This window comes from Cryptomeria japonica, chromosome 11 (genome assembly GCF_030272615.1).
Source record: "Cryptomeria japonica chromosome 11, Sugi_1.0, whole genome shotgun sequence".
Lineage (NCBI taxonomy): Eukaryota > Viridiplantae > Streptophyta > Pinopsida > Cupressales > Cupressaceae > Cryptomeria > Cryptomeria japonica.
The window spans coordinates 261,881,350-261,901,335 of NC_081415.1; the positions used below are offsets into that span (position 1 = coordinate 261,881,350).

The window sequence follows — 19,986 nt, forward strand, 5'->3', positions numbered from 1 at the left end:
ACCCCTAAAGAAGCCTTTACTAGTAACAAACCTGACATAAGTCATCTCTGGATCTTTGGGTGTCCAATCTATATTCATGTCCCCAAAGAAAAGAGATCAAAATTAGAACCTTTTGGAAAGAAAGGAGTATTTGTTGGGTACAGTGAAACCTCTAAAGCTTACAGAGTATACATACCTGGTCAAAGGCAAATTGAACTAAGCAGAGATGTCATCTTTGAGGAAGACATAGCATTCAAGAGGTCCAAAAGCTCTAAAGAATTAGAACACCAAGATCCTCTTACAAGCTTGGATGAGGATTCCACCCCTGAGATTCAGAGGGAGACCCCTGAAAACGTTGAGCATGAAGTTCAAGGCTTACCTTTAGAAGAACATTATCCCGAAACTAGGAAGAGACCACTTTGGGCTAAAAAGATTCTTCAAGAAGCTGAAAATTATGCTGCTCCAAAGGGGACCTTCAAAGAAAGTAATAGACCTAACCTATTTTCCAGTTATACTACCTTGATGAGTGAGATCATTGATGCGGAACTTTCTTGTGTTGGAGATGCGCTCAAGCATCAAGTTTGGAAAGATGCTATGTCAGAAGAGTATCAGCCAATTCTGAAAAATGATGTTTGGGATATTGTGCCTAGGCCTAAAGGCAATCTGTGGTATCTTCTAAACGGCTCTTCAAAATCAAACATGCAATAGATGGTAGCATTGGGAAGCACAAAGCAAGGTTTGTTGCCAAAGGTTTCTCACATAAAAAAGGTATTGACTATGAAGAGACATTTGCTTCTGTTGCCAGATACACTTCTGTCCGAGCAGTTTTGGCTATTGCAGCATCTGAAGGATGGAAAGTCCATCAAATGGATGTCAAGACTTCTTTTCTAAATGGTAAGATTGAAGTAGTTTATTTGGAGCAACCTGAAGGTTTTGTGATTCATACGACTGAATCACATGTCTACAGATTAAAGAAAGCTCTATATGGACTGAAACAGGCCCCAAGAGCATGGTATGAAAGAATTGATCGCTATCTCTTGGAATTAGGGTTTTCTAAGAATGAAGCAGATCCAAATCTCTACTACAAGGTAATCAATGGTGAATTATTAATTCTTATTCTTTATGTTGATGATCTACTAATCAAAGGAGAGGATAATTGTATTTCTCGATGTAAGAAAGAATTAGCCTCTGAGTTTGATATGAAAGATTTAGGAATTCTTCACTACTTCCTTGGATTGGAAGTTTGGCAGCAGGCAGATGGTATAATCCTTAATCAAGGAAAATACACCATTGATATACTCAAGAGATTTAGAATGATGGATTGCAGATCCATGACCACACCTATGGAGACAAATCTACACAAGCTAAAGGAAACAGCTCCAGAATCAGAGTTTGCAGATCCTACACTCTATAGACAAATTATTGAATCTCTAATGTATTTGGTAAACACAAGACCTAATATATGTTATGCTGTTAATGCACTAAGTCAGTTCATGTGTGAACCTAGGGAAATAGATCTTGTTGCTGCAAAGCATATTCTGAGATATCTTTGAGGAACTATTGGTTTTGGTCTGAAATATAAACATGTAGACCTTGACCTACATGGATTCACTAATTCTGATTGGGTTGGAAGCATAGTTGACAAGAAGAGCACATCCAGATGTTGCTTCAGTTTAGGATCAAGAATCATCTCATGGATATGTAGAAAACAGTCTTCAGTTGCTCAGAGTTCTACAGAAGTTGAATACATTGCAGCCTCCATGGGAGCAAGAGAAGTTGTATGGCTCCGGAAATTGCTTGTAGGATTGTTTGGTCAGCCCTTAAACCCTACTGTCATCTATTGTGACAATTAGAGTTGCATCAAGCTTTCAATGAATCCAGTATTTCAAGACAGGTCTAAACACATTGAGATTCCTTATCACTATGTTCGAGATATGGTGGAAAGGAATGTGATCCGACTAAATTATATTAGTATGGGTGATCAGATTGCAGACATTCTTACCAAGCCTCTCTCCAGGATCAAGACTGAACACTTTAGAGATAAACTTGGTATGGTTGAAAATGTTATTTAATTTTGAGATAGAGTCTCATTTGTTCTGATATACTAATATATTTAAAGATGTTTAATGTTTAAACTCTTTTATTTGTCATGTGTGTGACTCCATGACTTCATGGACCTTCTGTGAACATTATTGAAGGATGACGACTTTTCAATAATGAACACTTGTTTCAAATTGATATTGTAAGGTGATGATTTTACAATTATCAATTTATCTATCTTGATGGATATCATGTGACTTGATATCTGTGGACATTTCATGATAGTATATATATCTCTAAGACATTATGGTAGATATTTGTTGGTTGATATCATTAAATAAACCATAATTATGATAGAGATCTTCATGTTGAATATTATGAACATAATATTCGTGGACATGCCATGAAATCATTATCAGTATGGTAGGCATCATGTGACTTGATGCCAGTGCACATACCTGTTGATGTGTATTTCATGCACATGCGAACACAGAATAAAATACCTAAAAGGTACCTTATCCTCTCTTGAACAAAGTTCCCGATTGCTGAAGATCTCGCCAAAGGATCAGTCGAGGCAACTCCAAGGTTCTGCTTTGTAGGATCTCTACTCGTGGATAAGCTCTTCGCGGTATGATGTGATTTTGCTGGAATCACAAGGGGACTTACACTTGACAACCTAAACGTCTAATTTGCTGGAATCACAGGATTTCACTAGCCTAGATTTTTTTTTAAAAAAAAAAAGGATGAGGGCGAGGGAAGGATCTAATTCTGACACTAAGAATGTAAGAGCAATGATTGATCTTTGATGAAATTCTAACTAAGTCTTGTCTTGACATCCCAGGACCATCTCCACAAGGTTAGTGCGATCTTCGGAGGAAAGCTTTATGATGTTCAAATCATCGCTACAGGCATAGACACCATCAGGCTGATGCATATCAATGAAGAAGCGACAATTGAAGTTAAGCTTAAGCTAAATGATTCCAGTTGACTACACAAGGCAAGTCTGCAATCAACAAACTGCTAGTAGTATGGATATACAAATTTCACCATCAATCAAACACATTTCTTCCACTCATCTAATAACATGAAATCAAATCTGAGAAGTATAAAGACCATGCAAATTGTTGAATCGACCCATAGATTTCACCATTTCTTCAATGAAGTTTTACAAGTCTTTTACAACATCTTGGCAACAATCTTTGCCTTCTCTTGCTATTCTACTCCAATTGCTATTCTATCAACTGATTATTCACTATTAGCTAACTATTCACCTACTATCAACTATTGACTAAATATTATTAGCCTTTGCAAATGAGGAGTCAGGGCTTATATAGTGCCCACAATACTATTCAATGGCTTAGATCAATTTGAGATCAATGGCCAAGATTTTACAATGAAAACCCTAATTAGGGTTTGTTACAACAAACTTAATTCTAACCAATGAAATAATTGCATTATTTGGACACATGTCTTCTCCGGAATATTCGACCAATGGATAGCCGGGGTAGGCACATCGAAGTTAGTGCCATCTTTGATGGGTCAGGTACATTGAATCTGGACATGCTGAAGTGGACCAACCCGACTGGAGGAGTGATGACTGGGATGCCACCTTGTCTTTCCTTCAAATGTTGGACTGGAAGAGGTCGTCCTTGATGAGGCTGGGCTGGAGAAGGTGGTCCTTGTTGATGCTGGGCTGGAGAAGGTCGTCCTTGTCCTAGCCTGGTCTTCTTTCATCTGCCAAAACAAACCAAAAGATGATTAAGGACACATGATAAATTCATTTCAACATAGCATTTTCAACTTAAATCATCAACAAAAGGATATTAACATGAAACTTGCCCAAGATTTTCTCCAGGAACAGACCCTATAAGAATTTCGCCCTGGACCCTTTGGAAGGGTCAGGGGCGAATTTTGCATTCCTGGCTCAAATTCTTCTCACCTTGTGATCATACTTGCTTAGATACATGCCCAAGGACGTCCTCATTCTCAACCAACACCAAGCTTGATGTAAATTTGGGGCAAAAATGGAAGTCTTCAGAATTTTGCTCTGGACCCTTTGGAAGGGTCAGGAGCGATTTTCTCTTCTTGCAGCTCATTTTTTATCGTTCCAACTTCAATCGACCTCATAAAGCTAGGCAATATCTTTCTTCTTTCACCCAATCTAAGTTTGATTTCGTTTTGCAAGGCAGAATAGGAGATTTTAGAATTTTCGCCCTGGACCCTTTGGAAGGGTCAGGAGCGAAAATCCTCCTTTGGCCTAAAATCATCACTTTTGGAAACCAACATCAAGTCAGAGGTAGTCTCAAGGGCATTTCTTACCTTAGTCAAACCTTGCCTTAGCATAAATTTGAAAGGAATGGGTAGGTTTTAGGATTTTCGCTCTGGACCCTTTGGAAGGGTCAGGAGCGAAAATCTTGTTTTAGGGCTATCTTGCCATCCTTCCAACTTCAAATTACTTCCAAGGCATAGAACATCTTATCTTTCTCCTTCCCATGGTATAAAAACCAAAATCTTGTCTTGAATTTGCAAGGAAAAAGAGGAATTTTAGAAATTTCGCTCTGGACCCTTTGGAAGGGTCAGGAGCGAAATTTTCATTAGGCTTTCAATTTTGCATTCTTGGCAACCAAAATTCACTCTAAGGCAATCCAAATGCCTTCTCACACCCTTGTCCTAGCTTGGTCTTGCCCAAAATTTTGAAAAAACAATGTTTTCAAGGATTTTCGCTCTCGACCCTTTGGAAGGGTCAGGAGCGAAAATCACTTTTTAGGCTTATTTCTCTATCATTTCAAGTTGCATTCACCTCAAAAGGCTAGAAAACACTTCTCCTCTCACGTCCAACCCAAGTTTGACTTGATTTCGCAAGGAGAAAAGGTGATTTTAGGAAATTTCGCTCTGGACCCTTTGGAAGGGTCAGGAGCGAATTTCCTATTTTGAGCTTGTTTTGGCTACTCCATTACCTCAATCCAATATTCAAAGGCAAGAACACATAAAAGTCCACCTAACCATGCCATAAACTCAAGAATTTGACCATCTCCAAGAAGAAAATATGAGTTTCCAAGAATTTCGCTCTGGACCCTTTGGAAGGGTCAGGAGCGAAAATCTGGTTTTGAGCTAAAATCATCATTCTTTCAACTTGAAACTCATATTGCAAGGTAAAATCTCATCTCCCTTTGCCCTAGGAACAAGGTTTTAAGCTTGAGAAAGGTCAAAAGGTATACCTATAAGGAATTTTGCCCTGGACCCTTTGGAAGGGTCAGGAGCGAAATTTCCTTTCCTAGCTAGAATCCTTCATTTTCACAACTTCTAAACATCCCCAAAGGCTAGACCATGTTCATACTTCATCTCATCATGCCTTGGACATCAAATTTTGGCCAAATAAGGCAAGAAATGAGTTTTAGAGAGATTTTCGCTCTGGACCCTTTGGAAGGGTCAGGAGCGAAAATCCCTTCTTGGGCTAAATCCTTCATTTCTACTTTCCAAAACGACCCCAAGAGGCAAAAGCAAGTCATTTTCCTTCCATCCATGCCATAACAAATCAAAACTTGATTTCTTTTATTGCAAAATTAAGAGCTTTTAGAAATTTCGCTCTAGACCCTTTGGAAGGGTCAGGAGTGAAATTTTCATTTTTGTCCAAAATCCTTCATTTTCAATGCTTTCAAGCCTTTCAAAGGCAATAAGAATGTCCAAGCTTCCTTCCAAGGTACCCTGCAAGTCAAAGATTAGCCAAACTTAAGATGAAATGTGCTTTGGGAAGATTTTCGCTCTGGGCCCTTTGGAAGGGTCAGGAGCGAAAATCTCATTCTTGGCTAAATTACTCATTTTTCAAGCTTCAAACCACTTCACAAGGCAAAATTAGATCATCATCCACATTAGGAGCAAGGTTCTTAATCCATTCAAGTCAAGAAGCATGGTTTATGATGAATTTCGCTCTGGACCCTTTGGAAGGGTCAGGAGCGAAATTTGACATTTTGGACTCTCCGTCAGGATCATTTTATGGAATATAACATTTAAGTATAAGAATGTCACTTACACTTTAAGTTATATTCCATATATACTTTTAGGATGTTTGAGAGTGGTTTCGGACCTCCAGGAGTTATATTGCAAAATCTAGTTTTTGGAGGATTCTTCAGTTTTCCAGACTTAGTCAAATTTCAGGATCGGGACATTCCAAACTTAGCCAAATTTCAGGATCAGGACATTCCAGACTTAGCCAAATTTCAGGGCATTTGAAGATCAGGATGACATTTCAAACTTCATCACTCACCAACTCGACCTAGCTCGGACCTTCAAGAATGATACCCACTCACAAAGAAAGACATAATTAGCAACGAGAGCAAAACCAGGCCCTAAGGAAGACTCTCAAAGAAACCCTAATTCTGGGGCACCTGCTGACTCCCCTGGCTCAAGCAAAGCCTACCATCCTATTGATCCCCTAGCGACACTCAAAATGCAAAGGCTAACAGACAAACCCTAAACACTAAGAAAGCAAACCCCAGAAAGCGAAAAAAAAGTAGGGGTCCCCATTTGCAATGGGGTGATGTGTGAATACGTCACAACAATACCTTACTTGATAACTATGAGTTATGGTGAGTATCGTGAGACTTGATATTCATTGTTTAACCATATCTCTAAATATCACCATGGTGTGATATCTCTTCTCTTCACAATCAATGGATGAATTGTGATGTTTTCTCTAACATGAAATGTGTCCTCCCTAGTTAAGAGGGAGTGTTAATTTTTGTAACATTGGTCGTGCTATTTCATGATTCCGATGTATTATTTTGATTACATGTTAACATATATACTAATAGATTAACTATTAGTATATACGTTAACAAATGATGAATAAATCAAAATTAAATTATTGCATTTAACCAACGGTTACATCGTTACATGTTATCGAGTTGTAAGCGATTCTTAACAAATCGCGCTCCTTCCGATTGGGCAAGTAAATACTGCTAGTTAACGTGTTGTGGTGAGAGGTGTGTAGGGAAGAGATGTGTCTTCCCACGGGTTGTAAGCGATTCTTAACAAATCGCACTCCTTCCGATCAGGTAAGTAAATAATGCTAGTTAACGTGCTGTGGTGAGAGGTACGTAGGGAAGAGATGTGTCTTCCCACGGGTTGTAAGCGATTCTTAACAAATCGCACTCCTTCCGATCGGGTAAGTAAATAATGCTAGTTAACGTGCTGTGGTGAGAGGTACGTAGGGAAGAGATGTGTCTTCCCACGTGCAATTCTTAACAAATCGCACTCCTTCCGATCGGGTAAGTAAATAATGCTAGTTAACGTGCTGTGGTGAGAGGTACGTAGGGAAGAGATGATGCTAGTTAACGTGCTGTGGTGAGCGGTACGTAGGGAAGAGATGTGTCTTCCCTACGTACGTGGGAAGACACATCTCTTCCCTACGTACCTCTCACCACAGCACGTTAACTAGCATTATTTACTTACCCGATCGGAAGGAGTGCGATTTGTTAAGAATCGCTTACAACCCGATAACATGTAACGGTGAAGACATATCTCTTAACTACGTAACCCCTCATCCACTTATATAACATGCATACATTGAGGAGGATCAACACACCGAAATCGATGAGTGTGGTGCATCCTTCAAATCACACTATAGCAGATAAAATACAACTCACAGGTCATATCTCCATTTCTCCTATCTTCCTTGATCACAGAATTTTGAAAGAACTTAACAAGGTTGCCAAAATTTAGGAATATAATTGTATCTTCAACCAAGTTGATAAGGGGAAGGGGTTTCTGCAAGTTGATAAATGAGAATGGTGATTTGAAAAGGAAAATGCCATAGCATCAAAAAAAAGATGTAGAGTTGTCAATGGATTTATTTATTGATGTAAATTGTACTTGGTATCAAGATATTATCAATTTCCTTCCTATGGTAATTGTCCAATGCATTTGGATGGCAAACAAAGAGCTTTGAAATTGTGGGTGTGAAAACATATCATCTAGAAGGATATATTATATAAGAGAGGTTTTTGAGATGCATAAATAAAGAGCAGTAGATGAAGCTTCTTGAAAGTTTTCATGAGTAGGCCTGTGGCAGTCATTTTTTTCATGAATTACAACATTTGAGATCTTGCACACTCACTCTTTTATTGGCCTACTTTGTTCAAGGATGCTTCTTATGGATCTTGTCATTCATGTCAGCAATTGATCAAGATATTAAAATTGGATGCCATAGCTTTGAAACTTGTAGTAATTCATGCCCCATTTAGCACTAGAGTCTTGGTGTATACTTGTTTTCTTGTTGACAAATTAATTCGCCTATGCTTTTGTTGTTTTCTTCCTCTTCTGAAATGAACTGTTTGTGAAGTTATGTGAATGAGGAATGCATTTTATTTTGCCTTTTGAAAATTGATGATAAGAGTTTTTTAATTTAGTTCTGTGTATTTTTGTAATGACGTTTTCAGATTATATTTAATGATTCATCATAAAAAAGAGGAGTTAAATGTTGATCTTATAATAAGTTGAATGTTAAAATGAGATATTCAATAAAGCTTTTGAGGATGAGATTTACAGTCAAATGTGCATCAATTTGGAGATTTACAAAGACTACATAAAGTTCATCGTACATGACGAAAAAAATCATTGTGAACAAAAATGCAATACTACTAGTACTTGATACATTGAACTATATAGAAACTGGACATTAGGTTTGTTTTCTTTCCCAATATTTTAGGCTTTGCTTTAATATTGTACCTGTACTGTCATCAGTATTATATGGATTCAAAACTCTTTCTCTTGACAATCAACTTATAAACTTACAATAATAAATCAAAATGAAAAGGATATTTGATTTCAGTATATTATTTACTTTATTAGCAAGTCAATTTTTGTATACATCAAAAGGTTTTGATAATGCAGAGAATAAAATACTTATGATTACTTACATGGCCAGAGAATACTATGTCCACACCAAACTCATACAAAAGGTGTTCCATTTCTTGCCTCATACACTCAAACTCTTGGTAATGAGAAGAGTAACTATTATACCAAGGTGGATGCCATGATGCAACAAGCCATGGTGTAACTTGTCGATCTACATTTGCCAAATCTTTCTTTAGCCAATCATATTGCATGCCTATTTTAAGAAAAGTACACGAAAGCATTAGACCATTTGAAGATATTATTTTTACTCACCACTTTGAAAATTCATACATTGTATAGTAAAGTAGAATTTCAAAACTACCTATAACGTATTTTAACTGTAAAATTTGATAGTTTGAATTTTTGATGAACTTTTTAGTGCTAAGTTGACAAAATTTATTTTGGAGAATTGAAAACGGACCATTCAACATATTAGATTTGCAAAAGTACTGTCAAAAGTGGACACTTTTACCAATCTTGTTGTAGTTAACATATGCTCCCAGCATGATGAAATGTATTCCTCCCATATTGAAGGAATAATAGAAACTACTGTTTGAGCTACATTCTTCAGAAGGTACAGCAAATCGAGCCTTGTAAGAGGTAAAATTGACTCCTTTTGCTTGAGGCTCTATTTCATGATTTCCTTCTATCACCATCATGGGCACCCTTGAGGTCAATGGCTCCATAAATCTATGCGAGACAAGACAATTGGTTAATTGTGAGGACAACAATTTGCTGTTTGCTACAATAACACAACTTTGAATGTAATGACTCTTTAATTAATACTAACGGGCACAATTAGGCTAAGAAAGCATTCATCTCTCATTGCTGTCAAGCAGAACAGGAAAACACGTCTGAAGAATAAGCATAAACAACAGTTAGCATGTATTACAAATCTATAACCTTAAAAAGTAAGTAAGACGAATAAATAAGATGGAATTTGTATCTATCAAGTATGTGATGTATAAATCCAGTGAAATTTAATATAATAAAGAGAATTGACTTGTTAGAAGAGGGTTCCATGAAGAAATGCATAGGACATTGCACAAGACACCTTGGATGGTAAAGCTGCAACAACAATTGTGATGTCTACATAATGGAGAAAGATGATGATTCATATCAATTCACTCAAAAAAATAAACTTGCATAGGTTAATTGACATGAGAAAACTAAATGGTATTCTCATCACAAGACTCTAAACGAGTTACACACAGAAGATGAGCTCTTGTTAAAAAGGAACTCTCTTGGACACTGCCACCTCGCATGACAGAAAAGAGTATGTCCTTTTGTAATGACACCTAATTGGGAATCTACCTTTCACAGAAGAACAATCTGAAACTGCTTAATGTGCTAATTTAATACTATTACCAAAATAAACCATTGAATAGAATATTATATAACATTACTACACTCATCACTTCCTCTCTATGGGTTAATAAGCTGTCCCCAGTTTATTGAAGACAATGGAATACAATTCAAAATAGATCTTGGCATCATTTGCGTACAATGTGACTTGTTTTGCCTATTGAGTTCTAGCATCATTAAATAAACAATTAAAATCATGTCATGGTTATGAGGAAATAGAATGGGTCCTGTTGATGTGGTTTTTTAGGACACCTCGGACACAGAATAAAATGCTAAGTATTCTATCCTCACTTGAACAAAGAAACCTCATATGCTATACAATGTGATCAAATGAGACAACTCCAAAACTTACAATGCAAACAATTGACTTTGAATGTGGATAGACTCAGTGATGTATGATGTGATAATGCTGGAATCACAAGGGGACTTACACTTATGAACACTGCTAGAAAGTGGAATCTATACTAACTCACTTGGAAAATAAAGACAAAAGAGGCGAAGGATTAGGAGATCTAATCTAATCCTAATAACTATGACGATAAAGGATGATGCTTTGATAGAGAGATTCCATAATCACGCCTTGCTTCACCATGCAGAAACAACTACACAAAACTGATGCAATCTCCAAAGGAATTTCATATTGTAGACATTCATCGAATACACAAGATTGGCGCAATTCAAATGAAGATCCACAATTGAACTTGTGCTTAACAAGGTTTAGGCTAACTTTTCATTGTAGCTTACAATCATCAAACCACAAAAAGTATGTACTAGAATTCCATCAAATACCATTACTCTTGACCTTTATAATCAATGAACTTTATCTAAACTTGAGAAGTAACAAGAAACCATGCAACATATAGAAACAACACATAGAAATCCACCATGCTTCAATGAAAATCATGTATTAACTCCAACAAGTTTTGGCAACAACTTCAAGTTTCCTCCTCTACTACTAGCTACTAATTACTTCTGCTACTGACTTTTGACTATCAACTATTAACCTTTACAAATGAGAGATTTGAGCCATATATAGAGGTCTCCTTACAATTCAATGGCTTAGATTGATTCAAGATCAATGGCTGATATTACATGACAAAACCCTAATTATTAGCTACAATTGACTTCTTTGAACCAATGAAAAAATTACATTTTTATGGATGCATGTCCATCCTTGAATGTGCACCAATTGGAATGAGGTTAGGTATGTGAAACAATATTTGATAAATCGTCATGTATCACTTGCTCCGCCCTTGAATGAGTCAAGTTCAATGAAGTTGGACAAGTTGATGTGACATAATCTGATTTGTTGAATGTGACCGGATGCCAACTAAGCTTGCCCCTTGGAGATCATCATGAAGAAGTGTTTGTGATTGAGGCATATCTCTTGATGCTCAACATTATCCAGTTGCTCAATGTGATGAAGATGGGGCATATTCCCAAATTGTATCATCTTCATAATCAAGTTGACCTTCTAACTTTTCTTAACTCTTCTGAAACTATCTTCTTTTATCTTCATTCACTTTTCATCTTCATGTTTGGGAATCTTCCTTCTTGTGATGCATTTCCACTCCCAACCTTTGATTCTTGAAATATTTCCTTTCTTGATGCTTTTTGATCTTGAAATTCCTTACCTTGGACTTGAATTCCTTAGTGGAGTTCCTGACTTCATGTTGCAATATACTTTTCATCCTTAGAATTCCTCTTCTTGAATATCATCTTGCCTTGAGTATGTGAATCTTGACCTTGATCTTGCAATCATCTTCCTTCAAATATCTTGAATGTACTAGACCTTGATCTTGGATTTCCAAAGGAAATTCAAGATTGTTGTAGCATCCTTCATTATTGCAAGGTTCTTCACCTGCATAATTCAGATGTCCTACTTTGCACCATTCAAGCCCTTTGCATTGCTTAGGGTTTGATGTTGTTGTCTCTCACTCCTTGTGTTGTGATTGCAATGTTGAGTCTTCCTCTTTTCATTTTCTCATTATGTTAATCTCTTTCTCGGGTTGAAATCGTGATGCATCATTGAAGTGACCTCTATCATGATGTTGTGCAAATCTTTCTCTCCACGCATAGCTCCTTTTGTTACAAGTGTGGTTGTCGTTACACCAAAAGATCGACCTGTTAATACCCGATACAACCACTAGACTTGTAGAATCCACAGGAGGCGGTTAAGCCATGTCACAAACATTTCCATACTCAGCCTTACACTGCTCTATTCCACTAATCTGCATTAATCCGGAGCATAGATCTCTAACCTACACATGCGAAGTTGCACACAGTCGATCAGTTTCTATTCATGATCGTTTCATTTAGAAACATCGTCCTATAATTACCTATATGTAAACTATTGTTTTCGTAATTAAATTAAGCAATTACTATTTCATAGTATTAGAGCCATTTAGAATTTTTTGCAAATCTTTTAACAAGAAAAAATTTGTGAGTTATCTTGAAATTTTTTCAGAAGTTTCTTTTTTTATTGATTTCTTTCTAAAAGAAAAATCGAAATTTTTTCTTGAGTAAAAATTTGTGATTTATTCAGTGATAGTCCCAAATTTTCCAACAACGAAATTGCTAAGGGTCGTTTGCAAATCGTGACATGTTTTTAATCTGATTTTCGTAGAGGTTTTATGCTTGTGCGACATCTTTCTGGAAAAATCACAGGAGATTTTCGAAACCTGGCCGCGTAAAGATTTTTTTCCTTCCGTGACCTGACATTTCCTAGTTGTGTGTGTGCATGAAGAGTTTCTCTAGCGACAAATGACATTTTTTTGCTCACGCAAAATGCAAGCTTTTGCAACCACGATGCTTTTTTATGCTTATTTTGTTTTTTCCATGACAAAAGGGCTTCCATAATCGTGGCGACCTATTTTCTCTAGGTTGGTTTTTTTCGCACAAAACTCAGGGTACTGCTCATGAGCTATTTTCTATTGTGGCCCTATAGAAGATCGTAAAAGGGTTATTCGTGTTTCCTAAACTTTTCTGAGGCAGCTAGGGTTTTCTGATTTCTAAGTTCCAGGAACGTGTTGTTTGTGTGACCTAGAGTTTTTTGCAAACCTTGGGATTTGGGTCAATATTGTTTTTTGATTGTTTTTTCAAATAAAAATCAAGGTTTTATTTTTTTTATTATTTCCTTGGATATTGTGCACCTTGGGTTTTGTGCAAGTGCTATTGTAATGTCCCCTTACAAGTGACAAGCAATTGAGCAAGGATTGGCCTATCATCTAGTTCCCGTAGGCCAATTGAGTGAAGAGGGAACCCATTCAGGAGTCATGGAGCCTTGCAGGGGGCTTTGTGAGCTGATTCAGACATTCAGACGACAGTTCCTAGTTTTTAGGAGGGATCCCTATTTTTTAGGGAATGACTAAGAGTTGGTCTTGGGGTGTCTGGGAACCATTCTGGATCATTTGAGACCACCTCCTAAATTTTAGGGAGGGGTCCTATTTTTTAAGGAGGACTATTAGTTGACTGGTTGACCACCCGGAGGGCCACGAAGCAGAGTTGGTTCGCTTTTGAGCATTCCTAGATGTTTGGAGACAGTTTCCTACTTTCTAGGAGGATTCCTACTTTTTAGGGGGATCACTGCCAATTACCCTGCAACACTCAGAGTTCATCCATGGACAGGTGGCTTCAGCCAGAATTCGATTCGGAGTCCAGATGAGCAGCGTTTGAATTATTTGGGAAATATTTAATATTTCCCAAGTTGGATTAAATAAATAATAATAAAGTGAAATAATATAATCATTTTATATTATAATAGAGTGGCCCCTTGGCACATTTTCCTAGAAGCTATAGCTTAAAGGTTATAACTTAATAATATGGCCACTTTTAATAAGGAATTTGGCCCTCAATAGGTTAAACCTCTTAGGGAAAGTTATTTTTTAATAAAAAAGAAACATTTTAACATGTTTTATGATGCCAAAAGTACAACCCTAACCCCAAATTCGAATTAGGGTTTGAAACTTTGAGGCGTGTTAAAAAGACATTTTGGAGGCTCATTTTGGCATTGTGTGATTTTATTTTTCTAGAAATTATCTCTGCAGCAGCCTACAACCAGCAGATAGCAGCTTGGAATCACCATTGGGAACGAAAACTCTCAATGTTTTAGTGTTTGGATGTACCCCCATTCACTTACAGCCACTTGGTGCCAATTTGGAAGCTTCATATCAGGCCATTGAGGGTCAAATTATTGAAGTTAATAGCTGAAACAACAAGGGACATACAGAGAAATCATATCTGAGCAAGTTGGAGGTTCAAATTTACAAATTTGGGGGTCATTTATGCAAGCCGTACCATTCCAAGATAGATCGTACCATTTCAGCTAGCCTGGAGATTCAAAAAAATAATTTAGAGGGGTTTTGAATCAGTTGTTTCTTGGAAATTCATTGTCAGGGAAATAAAAGGGCAGTTTGATGATTCTTTGAGAGATTCCATACCAGATCGGAGCTACACCAGCAATTATTCAGGGAAAGTCAGCATTTCTGGAGGGTCTTTGCTAGCAAGGAATTGGAATTCAGCTTATGTGTGCATAATTCTTCACTATTTGTTTTTGGTAATTTATATTAGAGTCAATAAGACATATTGGAGTTGTTGTCTCATTGTGGGAGTTCCAATTTCATCTATTCTTCAGTTCAGGCAATAAAAATAAGCCTTACTAGGCAAGCTCGGGACACCCGGTATGTTAGTTTGGCTTTGAATGTTAGCATTTAACTATTCTTTGAAATTATTCATTACTAGTAAAAAATATCAGAAGTATGAAAATTTAATTCCAGTTAGTTATTCTATATGTATTGCATTTGTTTTCATTCTATGATTTCAAAAATACAAGCATAAAACCCAAAAAAGCATAAAACTCAAAACTTAACCAAAAAAATCCAAAACACCTATTCGCTGGTCAAAGTCTCAATTTGAAACAAACACATCAGATCAGAGCCAATCCCTAGTTGGCATCTTACAACTATAGGGTTGGCTAATCAATCTTTTGCAATGCCTTGGGATTTGTGCCCACAAGCTTTGTCACTTTTTTTACCTGTTTTTAAATTTTGCAGTCATGTGTGACTTTTTGTGTATCGAAAACTAGCGAGATGGCATCTCTGATGAACGTTATGTTGGGAAGCAATCAGAAGTTCAATGGCCGCAATCAAAGTTGAACTACTTGCCACTCGGCAAAACTCGCCAAACCATGGGAAAAAAACTCGGCAAAAACTTAGAAAAACTCGATGAAAAACTCAGCAACTTAAAAACACACTTAAATTTAATTAAAAAAAATTGCAAAATTTAATGAGAAGGTGCATCCAATCAGTCAATAAATGACAACACAAAAGAAACGAGCTAATTCTAGATATATTTAAATGCAAAGTGTCTACAAAATCGAATCCTCATGAGGAATGTTGATGGTTGGAAGCCTGAAAGCAATATAGTAAATAGTTTTTGTAAAACCAAAAGTAAATACATCATTACAAATTACAATTATAACTTCCTCTTCCCAGCTCTAACAAAAAATTTGGTAGAGGTAGACCTAGAGGGTCCAGTCCTAGAAGTCTGCAATGGGCGTGTGAGTGTTTGTGCATCCTCGCTCGGTATGGCTGGCTCATCCTCCATCATGGCTGAAGCTATGTCTCCACCTTCTTGTGGCACTAGCAATGACTCCTCATCCTCATCCTCTTCCTCCTCAATGTCATCCAGTGTGAAACCAAATCCACCCCCCTCCTCCTCCATAGCCTACCTCTCCAAATCAATGATCTCACCCTCGGAAAACAATGGAGGCTGCTCCTGTGATGTCCAATCACTATAAGGATCTATATCATCCAAGTCAATTGGACCACCTTCTACTTCCTCTACCTTCCTTACCCGCAATCGAAGGTTATATTGCACGAAGACAAGGTCATTGAGGCGTTTCTATGCTAACTTGCTCCTCTTCTTCGTGTGGATTGCTTCAAACAAGCTCCAATTGCGCTCACAATTGGATGAACTGAAAGGCTGACATAAGACTCTGAGGGCAAATTTTTTGAGATGGGGGGTGTTTCCACCCAATTTTGCCACCAAGCATCTGCAAAATTAAAAAAATTGAAGAGTTAGAAAGCAAAGAGAAAAGAGAAAACATACTTTATCAGTTTAGATCCCAAAATCCAAATGGCAAATGTTATACCTGGGGTTTGAGTGGTTCTTCCTCTCCTAGCCAGCTTTGAAAAGAATAGCTTACCCCTTCCTTCCTCATAATTTTGGAGCTCACTCACAATGAGGTCTCTCTCCTGAACATCGGGTACCATCCTCTCAATGCATGTACTGAGGCCCTCCATGACCTCTCCATTTGAATCTAAGTAAGAACCCCCGAACCTAAAGCGAGGGTTGAGGAAGTACCCTGCTACATGAATGGGTTGGTGGAGCTGATTGTTCCACCTCCTATCAACAATTTCCCAAATAGGATCAAATTTGAGTCTATCCCCCTTGTAGTAGTTTTTGATAGACTCCTTGGCCCTACCCATGGCCTCATAAAGATATCCCATTGGGGTTTTATCCCCATCCACCAAGCGGAGAACTCGAACTAGGGGCTCTGACACCTACAATTGAAAAATACAAATTACAAAAAGATTAATTCATAAAGTTACAAATTAGTAATGAGAGACTTGAATCAAGAATAAGTAAAAATTAAAGTTTTGAAGTTACCTTCACAATCTTTGTAGCCCTTTGTGCAATTGATTGTCGAACACTATGAATGCCACAGCCTCTCCTTCAGGCTTCTTTGAATAAGGTGAGTTAAGCCATTCTCCACTCACAAACATTTGTTTCAAAGAAGTCAATGTAGCAAGAACACTTTGCAACGTCAAGAAAATCGTTGCAAACCTTGTGACACCAGCTCTCACCAAATCTCTCCCTTGGGTGTATTGTCTCATCAAATTTAGAACCCAAGGGTGATTGTAAATATATTTGGTGATCCTCCTTGCATTTTCCACAACTGGAGTCACCCACTCAAGTTTGCCTATGTCCTCCAAAAGAATGTCAAGGACGTGTTGCACAAGGTGTCCAAAACAGAGTGGGGTGCCTCTCTTGGAGGGTTCTTCCTGCAAAAGAAGTTATTCTTAAGAAAGATGCAACCAAGTAAAACAAAGCCACAAGTAGAACAAATGAAAATATTGGTAATGCCTAAAGGTGATAATTCAAAAGGATTCTACCTGCTGACACATATGTCGCTGCATTATCTGTGATGATTTGCACCACATTCTCTACCCCCACCTCCATCACAACATGCTCCAACATTCCAGCCAATGTTTATGCATTTTTCACGTTGTTGGAGGCATCAACCGACTTCAAGAACACTAAATTGTCCTTGCAAGCAACCAAAAAATTTATAGTGGTGCGGTTCTTGCCATCTGTCCACCCATCAGAAAGAATGGTGCAGCCATATTTTGCCCATTCATTTTTTCATTCCTCTACCACTTCCTTTGCCCTAGCAACAACATTTGTGAGCAACCTACCAGAACAAAGTGAAATTAGTTCTTATTACACAATTTTGATTTAATAAACAAGAAATCTACAGAACAATTAAAAATGAAACCAAGTGGACTATTTAGTAATTTACTAACCTCTCACTCAACTCCTTGCGAGTAGGGGCCTTGTACCCCTTTCTTGCAACTGTCATTGCGGACACCAAATTCAACCAATAAGAATTTTCCGCCACATTGAATGGAATGCTGTTGAAGTACCAAAAATCAGCACATGCAATGTGGCATTTCTCATGTGCCTCCCTATTCCATCCAGTGGCCTCTAATGATGGTTGTGCTCCAGGTGTGTTCCTGAGCACAAAATAGTCACCTATGGACCCTGATCGTGATGCAATAGTGCCACTAGCACTGCTAGAGCCAGGTACTCTACTAGAGGAACCAGATACAATGGGCAAGGTGGTGGTGGGTTTGCGAATACGTGGGCCACGCCGAGAGCCCACTATGCTCTGAAGTGCTTCTTGTTCCTCTTCAATATCAATAGAAGCACCTTGAGATTCAGCTATGGCTGATCTCATGGCTAGCTTTACCCTCTCCCTCTGCAATTTCTTCTCTTCCCCAGCTGCAAGTAGGGCATTCATTTCTCTTTTAATTTCAGGAGTGGTCCCTATGCATTCTCTAGCATCATGTTTGTCTATGCCGGTAAGGGGGTATTTGAGGCAGTTGATGCCTCCATGAAGTACTCTTTCACACTTTATGCAAATAACTTCCCCAAGTTCGAGTCCCTCATATGCATACCTTCAAGCCCTATCTCTAGCACCTTTAGGACGGGTGCCTATATAACCGGATGGGCGTGGTTCTAGTGGCCAATCATGACTTGCCATATTTAATGCTTAGCTAACCTACACATACAAAGTGAAAAAAAAAGTTAACATTTTAGTTAAACAATTTAGCAAACTATCTAAATTAGTTGAAAAACATTTAGACATCATTTAAAGTTTAAAAAGAAAAAAAAACTAATAGGGTTTGATTTTGTTTTGAAAACTAGATATTCTTCAAAAAAAATAGTGAAAAAATCTACAAAACTTGTAAAAACTAGTGTTAAATCTTGTTCAAATAAGTTAAAAAGATTTTAGACTACTTAGGAATGATTTCTAACTCATCTAAATTCAACAAAAAATAAACAAAATATTTTTAAAAAGCATAGGAAAAAAATAAAAAAACTAACCTGGGAATCTGATTTTTCTTGAAAATCCCCTTCAAATTCACTTGGAATCACTCAAAAATCATTCCAAATCACCTTACAAGTCACTCCAAGTCAACCTTCCCCCTTCTCAGCCCAAAACCCAATCAAAAAACACAAAATGAATCTGATTTTTGTTGTTTTTCCTTATCACGCACAAGCGGCCGAGTTTTTGACTTGGACCCGCCGAGTTTTGGTCAAAAACTTGCCGAGTTTCTTGACCAAAACTCGAAGAGTTAATTCGGCGAGTAAAACTCATTAAAACTCGTCAAGCAAAGAAACTCGATGAGTTTTTGCAACTCACCGAGTACTCAGTGAGTAGTTCAACTATGGCCACAATTATTACATGTGGAAATAGCGCATGCTAACTATCTCTGAATATCGATGTCTTGATGAGGTCGTTTTGGGTGGTACAACTCGACCTTCAACAGCGAGAAAAGAACAAGACAGATATGATGAGCACAATCGAGAAGCAATCATGCTCATCAAATTGTCCATCACTAATGATTAGCTTCCTCAAGTCTCATCTGGTAAGACTATTGTGATGTTTTCACACATCACCCCATTGCAAATGGGGACCTGTTGGTGTGTTTTTTATGCACACGCAACTCAGAATAAAATACCTAGAGATATTGTTAGAAATTAGGATCTTAGGATACTAATCATTATAAACAAGATTATAAAGTAAATGAAATATGAAACATACATGCAAAATGTACACATTACACAAGATATACATGGGGAAAACCCTTTCGGGTAAAAAAACCCATAAAGCATCATTTAATTAAAACACTTACAAATATAGTCTATAATAAAATAGACATGAACTTGGGGACACTCCTCCAATACTTCCACATGGCCAATAATACCTCATATGCATAGTGATACAACTCACAATAAAGCTCCAAATTCCCGCACCTCTCAAATGAGAGAGAACCTCCTTAAATATAGGAGGAAGGGTGACTTCACTAGTCACACCTTTTCAATAACCCCCACTTATAAATAATTAATAATCTAATAGTT

General features: G+C 37.5%; 1 protein-coding gene across 5 annotated transcripts in view; it reads right to left on the reverse strand.

Annotated features, from left to right (window-relative positions):
- Positions 1 to 19,986, reverse strand: part of LOC131069701 (purple acid phosphatase 23) — a 125,571-nt gene that overhangs the window by 42,578 nt on the left and 63,007 nt on the right. For all 5 annotated transcript variants that reach the window (XM_058005224.2, XM_059213844.1, XM_058005225.2 and 2 more), the window contains exons 4-5: positions 9,386 to 9,603; positions 8,937 to 9,127 (exon numbers count right to left, since the gene is read on the reverse strand). In XM_058005224.2, the coding sequence (XP_057861207.1) occupies positions 8,937 to 9,127; positions 9,386 to 9,603 (409 nt within the window). The remainder of the gene's footprint in view (positions 1 to 8,936; positions 9,128 to 9,385; positions 9,604 to 19,986) is intronic.